General features: G+C 38.9%; 3 protein-coding genes across 3 annotated transcripts in view; 1 reads left to right on the forward strand and 2 right to left on the reverse strand.

Moving 5' to 3' along the window:
* The window catches only part of LOC113467516 (putative protein TPRXL), a 3,591-nt gene extending 1,649 nt beyond the window's left edge, over nt 1-1,942 (reverse strand). Inside the window, exons 1-2 of the mRNA XM_026823731.1 lie at nt 1,747-1,942; nt 614-742 (exon numbers count right to left, since the gene is read on the reverse strand). Coding sequence (XP_026679532.1) covers nt 614-742; nt 1,747-1,942 — 325 coding nt within the window. The remainder of the gene's footprint in view (nt 1-613; nt 743-1,746) is intronic.
* Nucleotides 1,943-3,946: 2,004 nt separating this feature from the next.
* LOC103509367 (proteasome subunit alpha type-7-1) lies at nt 3,947-5,456 on the forward strand (the record flags this gene model as incomplete). The annotated part of the gene is given in 3 exon segments (XM_008473977.3): nt 3,947-4,194; nt 4,344-4,526; nt 4,826-5,456. Coding segments are annotated over 3 exon segments (521 nt in total), but the record flags the coding sequence as incomplete, so codon positions are not given.
* Nucleotides 5,457-5,737: 281 nt separating this feature from the next.
* Nucleotides 5,738-9,108, reverse strand: LOC103509376 (histone-lysine N-methyltransferase SETD2-like). The gene is made up of 6 exons (XM_026823732.1): nt 9,077-9,108; nt 8,717-8,833; nt 8,305-8,427; nt 7,589-7,789; nt 6,208-6,404; nt 5,738-5,757 (listed from the first exon to the last, which is right to left on the reverse strand). The coding sequence occupies exons 1-6, from the start codon at nt 9,106-9,108 to the stop codon at nt 5,738-5,740; spliced, it is 690 nt and encodes a 229-aa protein (XP_026679533.1).
* Between the last annotated feature and the right edge of the window lie 531 nt (nt 9,109-9,639).

The following is a 9,639-nucleotide window of genomic DNA, read 5'->3' on the forward strand; positions in this document are numbered from 1 at the left end:
AACCGTGGATACCGCGAACAAACCGCGAATAAACCGTGGATACCGCGAACAAACCGCGAATACCGCGAATAAACCGTGGATACCGCGAACAAACCGCGAATACCGCGAACAAACCGCGGATACCGCGAACAAACCGCGAATAAACCGTGGATACCGCGTACAAACCGCGAATACCGCGAACAAACCGCGGATACCGCGAATAAACAGCAAATACCGCGAACAAACCGACTGAACATATCGCGGATGCCGCGAACTAGTCGCGGATATCGCGAACATACCGCGGATAACGCGAACATACCGCGGATATCACGAAAAATACAAAAATCAGTCTGATGTTGAGCAGAAACCTAATCAAGCAGCAAAGCTGAATGACCACAGGGAAACCATAGTAAAATCCTGAAAAGCATGCACAAATGCTTGTATTCTACACAAAAATCAGTCTGATGTTGGGCAGAAACCTAATCAAGCAGCAAAGCTGAATGACCACAGGGAAACCATAGTAAAATCCTGAAAAGCATGCACAAATGCTTGTATTCTACACACTATCCTTTTTAGGTATGAGACCCAGAAGAATGTGGACACAAAGAGAAAATAATTAACGTAAAAATCTTACCAAATTTTTTGTGGATGATTGGAGTTGAAGATCTTTCATTTTTGGGAGAGTGTGCAGTGATGTCCTCAATGGTGTTATGGGAGTTGATGTCATCTTCATCTTCATTGGTGCAATCCTCTACAGATTTCTCTAGACTTAGTTTCCTTTGAGTCACCCATCCATTTATTGGCCTTGCTCGGCGTAGCTTAACATAGGTGATGCTAAAACCGGTCTTGAATGATCGAGTGAAGTGTTATCTAAAACTTTCTCGCTTTGAGTTCATAGGTCGTCACAACAAATTTCGAGATCAGAGCTCATTTGTGTAAGAAAATGTGAAAAAATCCCCCAAAAACCAGTTTTTTTGGATTTTTGGCTCTATGGTTTTCTGGACAAAATTTACACCACCATTTTCGTGTTCCTGGTAAAAAGACCTTTAATTTGATATGTAGGTCGACCAGGTTTGGGATGTAAAGGAAATTGAAAAGGTATTAAAAAAAGAAGGTAAAATAAAATGTCCGTCACTAACTAGGTGTACAAACTGTTCATACTCAGTACCTGACATTAAATCTTTAAAAAAGTGGTCTGACGAGGACTTGAACCACCAACCTCCAGATCCAAAATTCTTTAACCATTACAACTCTGAGGTTGGTAGTGTTGGTACCTACTTGTCTACAAGTAAATGTAGCAAGCACAATTTTTTATTGCTTACTGAAGTACATTTTCGTTTTTGCTGGTAGGTGAAGTAGGTATATTTTCCTTTTTGCTGGTACCAAGAGGCGAGAAGGACTAAGAAAAAAAAAGTTCTATGAATATTATACAAATCTGATGGATGTCCAAAGTACATGGTTCACAAATAAAAGGGAAATTCGTTGACACCGGGGAGTATCGAACCCGCAACTTCTCAACTGTAAGTCAGAGAGGGACTAAAAATTAATGTTAAATAGGGCTGACAAAATGTGGCACAAAAATTAGTCTGATGTTGGGCAGAAACCAAATCAAGCAGCAAAGCTGAATGACCACAGGGAAACCATAGCAAAATCCTGAAAAGCATGCACAAATGCTTGTATTCTACTATTCTACACACTATCCTTTTTGGTTATGAGACCCAGAAGAATGTGGACACAAAGAGAAAATAATTACCGTAAAAATCTTACCAAATTTTTTGTGGATGATTGGAGTTGAAGATCTTTCATTTTTGGGAGAGTGTGCAGTGATATCCTCAATGGTGTTATGGGAGTTGATGTCATCTTCATCTTCATTGGTGCAATCCTCTACAGATTTCTCTAGACTTAGTTTCCTTTCAGCAGTTACTTTGTTAGCAGATTTCTGAACCTTCTTTTTTCTACCCATTTCATGTCTTATTGCTTCCTGGATTTAAACAGTGAATCAGAATATTTTTATCTCAATTTTTTACTTTCTTTAGAAAGTTTGGAAAAAAAACTGATAGGTACTTCATACTGCCCACACACTTAAGTACCAATCAATAATGTAAAAGTAAAATATGGCATGTCTGGACCTATTGACAATACTTTTTTCTCACCTGACGGTCTTATAAATGTTGAAGTCGATTCGTTCGAAGGTCTTTAGTTTCTCATCTACAGGGGGACAAGTTTTACCCAACGTACTACTGGAGCTACTCGTATCACAGGAGAATGAACAAGATTTATATTCTCACCTGACGGTCTTATAAATGTTGAACCTTTATATTCTCACCTGACAGTCTTATAAATGTTGAAGTCGATTCGTTCGAAGGTCTTCAGTTTCTCCTCTACAGCGGGACAAGGTTTACCCAACGTACTACTGGAGCTACTCGTATCACAGGGGGAGAGAGGGGAGGGGTGGGGAACGGCGGTTTGAGGAGATTGCGGCTGAGATGAGTCTGCAACAGAGAAGTGAAAAAGAGTTGAGTTGTATTCGATTATGTGAAATAAAAGTCAGTCAATTTGGCCGACATTATTTTTTCATCTTCAACACCCTGGGCTGCCAAGCTCGATCATGTTTACATTGTTTACCCACAGTGTTTCCAGTTTCCACTCGCTTAAAATCCCTCATCTAGTTGTAAATATCTTAATATCCTCCCTTAATTCCTGTTGTATCCCTCGCACAACTCGAAAATCCGGAGAAAGGACAAAATCCCCGAAAGTGGAAACAATACATAAGCGCTCGTGGCAGCAAGACTTTAGCTGGGGGACTTTAAACAGAGAGTATACCAGCCTGAATTTCCCTTGCTAAAGAAATGGCAAAGGTTGAGTGCGAAGTAGTTAAAGGAGTTTCACTCGTTAAATTTGTACTCGTAAAATTTGTAGCCAAAACCCAATGTCAGCCCAAACCAATCGCCCTAGTTAGGGCTGATTGAGAGCTGACGAAAGACGTCGATCCCGTCTGTACACGGGAAAAGGAGAAGAAAAAGAAACTTTGGTGTTGAATAGATTTACAATAAAATGAAAAGACACTGATTAATTTAAAAGTCCATTCTCACCTCCAACCAATGGATGAGGTCTGGGAGCCACCACCATCTCCAGCTCACTGGTTCTCCTCCATCGGGATTTCACTTTGACCGGTTTGTCTGCATCGGAGGTGTTACCGGAGGAGGGAGAGGGAGGGGCTAGGATGAGAGTGGAAGTGGGTTTAGTAGTGGACAATGAGGCAGAGGCAGTGGGGAGTGAAGAGTCTACCACTTCCCTGGAACACATTAATACAAGATGATCATTAACCTTGTCTAATAGATGCACATGAGTCTTCTTCTTTAACTTGCCCCACTCAAGTGCATAGGCGTGCACTTCCATATGAACATTCTGTATGTCACTTACCCATATCTCTGGTACTGATAGTCAAACGTCAACTCTTCACCTTGCTTGATGTTTTTCCTACTGAAGAATCCAATTCTCAACTCTCCATCTACTGTCCACTGAAATCACACAACATTTTTTACTTCAATAAAATAAACCATTACTACTATATTTATTTTGGTTCGTTTCTGCCTACAGAGGATCAATTTTTTACTTCTTTTCATCTCGATTATTTGTTAGGTTTATATTAGACATCCCATGTATTAACCAAAAAATAAAAACGGTAAGAATAATTCTTTTCATCTCTTCAATCATACTTAAGGATGCAAAATTCCGACAAATTGGAGAAAGAGACAATAATAACTGTGAAAAACAGTTCAATCCAAGTCATTAGGCTTTGAAGAACTGTTTTGTTGTCTATAAAAATCTTAGCTCAAATATGAATAAATGGTTTTTAACCTTTAACATGACCTAAGTAATCTCACAGTATATTTGAGTAGTTAATTATTCTGGGGATTTCATTACAAGTGCCAAATAAATATCTCAATTTAAAATTTGATTACAGGACTAACTGCTGATGCCCGCATTCTAATCAACCGAGCCCAAATAGAATGTCAATCTCACAAGTTAACAGTAGAAGATCCTGTGACATTAGAATACATTACAAGATACATTGCTGGACTCAAACAGAAATATACCCAAAGCAATGGAAGAAGACCTTTTGGAATATCCTGTTTGATAGGAGGCTTTGATTATGATGGAAAACCTAGACTGTACCAGACTGAACCATCTGGGATTTACTATGAATGGAAGGTGAGAATATTGCTTGTACCACATCAGTCAGCTTTATCAAATCACATCCAACATTTAAGAAAGTAGGTAATTATTAATTACAGCTAAAGTAATTAATTAAGTACCCAGGTAACAAGCACAAACAGAACACCATTTACTAAATTTTTCAGGCCAATGCAACTGGTAGAAGTGCAAAAACCGTGCGTGAGTTTTTGGAAAAGTTCTACAAGAGTGAAGAAATGACAACAGAGAAGGCCACCATCAAGTTGGCCATCCGTGCTTTGCTCGAAGTTGTACAATCTGGACAGAAGAACTTGGAAATAGCTGTCATGAGGCATGGGAAACCTGTAGAGGTAAATTAGAAATTTATATTTCGTTCTTGGGATCTGCAAATCCTTGAATTTTTTATCAAAATTGGTTGAAAACTTTAGAGTGATATGTGTGGCAAGAAATTGTAGGCCAGCGTCAAAATTGTTACTCTTAATTTATTAAACATGTTTTGATGCCATGTAAGTGTACATTTGGACTTTAGTGGGAAAAAGAAATGGACACAACTACCATACTGGGCTAAATTTCAATCAAGTCAAATACTGGGCTAAATTTCAATCAAGTCAACTTGAAAAACTAAATGACCTGTTGTTTTCATTTTCAGATGTTGAGTGTAGCTCAGATTGAAGAATATGTGAACGAAATTGAAAAGGAAAAGGAGGACGAAGCAGAGAAGAAAAAGCAGAAGAAATAAAACTTGGAAGACATTGAGGAAACGAACCTTTGTACATAAATAATATTTATTCCTTGTCACTCCCTACTTTCCAGTCCTTTCAATTGAACGAAATAGATAAAGATGGAAGCATCAACAATGGTTAAGATCTGGTACTTTGTACCAGTTGGGGTATTTTTGGGTTGAGGATTGTAGGACCGTGTGTGGCCTGTCGATTCCATGATAAACGTTATTGAAAATTTGGGGAAGGATTGATAATTAGGGGGAGGACGGTTGATTCTTGCTAACAGGTAACAGGCTAACACTCCATAAAGCTATGTCTCCAGCTCTACTTGGTAAATTTTACATGCGATTAAATGTACATACGTTACGTACAAGTTATTCCATGCGCCATTTATCATTACAGAAATGTCGAATTCTGTAGCGCAAGTTGAACGTAAAAGCGCACAAATGTACGAGTAGCTTATTAAACATGTTGAATGAGACATGGAATATACTGTGGAGTGGAGTGCATATTGTAATGAATACTTGGAAGGACCAATATGATGATTGTTGATAGGATATTGTGGGACCTGGGTCAATATTGAACATTGCATTTCGAACACAACTAATTCAACTTGCAATTCAGAGATACGAAAGTTGAACTTTGCACTCTAAGAACAATAATTGTACACAATGTATGTTACTATCGCAAGTTGAGAGCGTTTAAATCAGAGTATTTAAGATTAACAAGAGGTCTTTCCTGTGTAAATTTTCGCAAGGAATCGATTGATGTACATATAAGGTGCCTAGGAATGACGGTTAACGAATTATGCGCGTGTACATAATCTGAGATAACGTATCTTAGAACTCGGCACTTCGGTCTGGGGTAGAAGCACAAGCAGTTAAACCCATTTTGATGGCAACGGTCTCTACCATTTTACGTTTGGTTTTCTATCTCTAGTTTATTTACCTCTACCAACTAAGAATAAAAGGTTTTGAAAAGCCAAGAGTATCAACTAAATATGGAGAAAGATGCCTGTTCTATCACATCCCGAAAATACTACAGAAATATTGGGAACAACACTTAGATGAAGAAAATATCAATAAAATCAAAGAAACAGTCAAAGAAAGTATACTTGAACAAAAAAAAAGAGGAATAACGGAAATAGAAACGTAACAAAAAAGAAAAGGAAAACAAAAAGAAGAGGAAGGAAAATCCATCTCCCTAGAAATTTTAGTAAGCTTAGGAGATGTTATGTGTTGAATTTAATTATACAAATAAAAACTTGTCAAATTTAATACGGGTATCGAACCCAGGACCAATGACTTACCGAGGGCTCTCCTATGGAACTCTCGCGTGTCCACCACTTCCCCTACATACTCAAACAGGAACGTATCCGCCGGAATATCTTCCAGGGCGCGCAATCCGAATCCCTTCATCTCAGTTTTGAACATCTCGCATCTGGCGTACTCCAAGTTTTGGAACCGCTTGTTCGAGCAGCGGTCCTTCAGATTGCAACGCGAACAGCTGAGGAAGGGAGGGGGAACGAGAGTGGATATAAGATGAATGTTTCATCGCCGTTTATATTTCGCAGCAATGAAACAACTGCTGCATTAGACTCCTGTGGTCTGTGTCTTAGCATGCCTATCCAGTAATATGCCTCTCATCAGATCGGCGAGAAGAGATACAATACTTTCCATTTAGGTGCTGGATCAACACGAGAATACCAGAAAGTACGCGAACATACCGCGGATATCACGAAAAAACCGCGGATACCGCGAACAAGCCGCGGATACTGCGAACAAATCGCGGATACCGCGAATAAATCGCGTTTAACTAAAACTAACTGTGAAAGAAGACAAAGTAACTTCTATCTTAATATCCACAGAGGAATCTCCAAACCCATGGTTAAGATGTAGGAGAAACCTAACCTGAACCCCCTACATTTCCCCTGATCCCTTACTCTAGTTTTGGTAGTAGGGGGTCAAGGAGAGGTTTCTTTATACCCAGATTTTTGTCAGAGCTCATTCTCTCTTCTGCTTTCAGGTTGGAAGGTTCTCTGTTCCTGATCCCTCTCTGTGATATCTCCAAATATTTCAACATGTTTTCTTGGAGAACAAGCGTTTAAATCAGAGTATTTAAGATTACCAAGAGGTCTTTCCTGTGTAAATTTTCGCAAGGAATCGATTGATGTACATATAAGGTGCCTAGGAATGACGGTTAACGAATTATGCGCGTGTACATAATCTGAGATAACGTATCTTAGAACTCGGCACTTCGGTCTGGGGTAGAAGCACAAGCAGTTAAACCCATTTTGATGGCAACGGTCTCTACCATTTTACGTTTGGTTTTCTATCTCTAGTTTATTTACCTCTACCAACTAAGAATAAAAGGTTTTGAAAAGCCAAGAGTATCAACTAAATATGGAGAAAGATGCCTGTTCTATCACATCCCGAAAATACTACAGAAATATTGGGAACAACACTTAGATGAAGAAAATATCAATAAAATCAAAGAAACAGTCAAAGAAAGTATACTTGAACAAAAAAAAAGAGGAATAACGGAAATAGAAACGTAACAAAAAAGAAAAGGAAGGAAAATCCATCTCCCTAGAAATTTTAGTAAGCTTAGGAGATGTTATGTGTTGAATTTAATTATACAAATAAAAACTTGTCAAATTTAATACGGGTATCGAACCCAGGACCAATGACTTACCGAGGGCTCTCCTATGGAACTCTCGCGTGTCCACCACTTCCCCTACATACTCAAACAGGAACGTATCCGCCGGAATATCTTCCAGGGCGCGCAATCCGAATCCCTTCATCTCAGTTTTGAACATCTCGCATCTGGCGTACTCCAAGTTTTGGAACCGCTTGTTCGAGCAGCGGTCCTTCAGATTGCAACGCGAACAGCTGAGGAAGGGAGGGGGAACGAGAGTGGATATAAGATGAATGTTTCATCGCCGTTTATATTTCGCAGCAATGAAACAACTGCTGCATTAGACTCCTGTGGTCTGTGTCTTAGCATGCCTATCCAGTAATATGCCTCTCATCAGATCGGCGAGAAGAGATACAATACTTTCCATTTAGGTGCTGGATCAACACGAGAATACCAGAAAGTAACCCGTAGAATGGTTCTTTCCCTCCTACAAAAGTATGATAAGTCGAGAACAGAATTCTTGTTCTTCTACTTGCCAAAATTCCGTATTGTGTACCTACAACTACTGAGAAATACGGTCAACGGTGAAGCATTAGGCTCACCACTCACCATCAGGTAGACCTGACAGGCGGACCTGATCAGGTGTAACTGTCAGGTCTACCTGATAGTGAGTGGCTGGCCTCGGAAATTTTTCTTTTACAGAAGTAAACTTTACAAAAGGATTCAAACAAAAAAAACTAAGAACGATAGTTAAAAAAAGATTTCTTACCATTCTATCATGAGCAACCGATTCAAGCAGTCTTCCCCACATCCCATTTCTCCTCTTGCCAACTCTTCTTTGGTGAGAAAACAATCGCAGATCATCTTCTCCTTGGCTCTTTTATTTGTGTACCTGAGAAGAAAAGGCAACATGAATATATTATACTAGTGGTTGACCCGTCCACATCCTTTGTACGGGATCAGCGTGGCGTAAGAGACATGACTTTGAAGCAACACCATTTTGAATCAGGATGGAATGTGACAATATCAAGTAGCCTATGTCACCCTTAGTAGGTACTCTTCTTAATAACCACAAAAAATTTCATCCAAATCGTTCGAGCCGTTTTCTCGTGAAAAGAGGAAAAAACAGGTCTATCAGCGTGACAGACCGACATATGTACATACAGACAGACTATTCTCACCTGACAGTCTTATAAATGTTGAAGTCGATTCGTTCGAAGGTCTTCAGTTTCTCCTCTACAGCGGGACAAGGTTTACCCAAATCAATAATGTAAAAGTAAAATATGGCATGTCTGGACCTATTGACAATACTTTTTCATAATAGGAAAGACCTGACCCATCCTAAAACTCCAGTCCTTTAGCCAGGTTTATACTTAATCATCAGTGCATTAGTCTGAGTACTCCCTTCAAATCGTAAGATGGTGTTCCTGTGACAAGAGCTTTCCTGAAGATAAAAGATTGACCTTACTGAGCTTCGAGACGTTCAAGAAATTTACTACCTACCTACTTTAAATGCATGAATAATCTTCAAGTGAACTTACCTGCTTTGACGATTAGAAACACTTGGTATCATTTCATGCAAGATTCAACCACACAATCACGAAAGCTAGGAGGCTGTTTTGCTAGCAAATCAGAGTGTAAACTGCAAAATCAGGACTTTAGAACTGAAATAGGCCTTACGAAAAGGTTCAGAATAAACATTTTAAGAATCAATTTTATCTCTCCATTTTTTAACTTTTCAACCTTTACAAATTTCATTACAATCTCTACAGCTCTTTGCTCTTGAACTCTTCGCCATTTGTCGTGTTTCGTGCGTTTGTTATTGGCATTCTATACGTAAGGATAAGGAGATAAGGATAATGGATTAAAATGAATTTCTGATTTTCAAATTTTCTGATACAGGTTTGAGGAAAATGGAACTTTCAACTTGCCTAAATTCAAAATTTTGACATTTCTTCAACTTTATCTACGGAAAATTAATTATTAATATCTTCTTTTCCTTTCTTTCAAAAAAGACTTGTCACTCGTTTCGTGTCAGTAGTGTTGTAAACGGATCTTTTCATGCCAATGGGGCACAACCAAATGAAAATTTTTTTCGAGATAG

Source organism: Diaphorina citri, unplaced genomic scaffold (assembly GCF_000475195.1).
Source record: "Diaphorina citri unplaced genomic scaffold, Diaci psyllid genome assembly version 1.1 scaffold493, whole genome shotgun sequence".
NCBI lineage: Eukaryota > Metazoa > Arthropoda > Insecta > Hemiptera > Psyllidae > Diaphorina > Diaphorina citri.

Bases quoted from the DNA above. Each gene is read 5' to 3' on its own strand.
- LOC103509376 (XM_026823732.1), bottom strand. From the start codon at position 9,108: ATGATACCAAGTGTTTCTAATCGTCAAAGCAG. The intron at 8,834-9,076 runs GTAAGTTCACTT...TATTGTCAATAG, and splicing joins GTTTCTAATCGTCAAAGCAG to GTCCAGACATGCCATATTTT. The intron at 5,758-6,207 runs GTAAGTCATTGG...CTTCTACCCCAG, and splicing joins GTTCCATAGGAGAGCCCTCG to ACCGAAGTGCCGAGTTCTAA.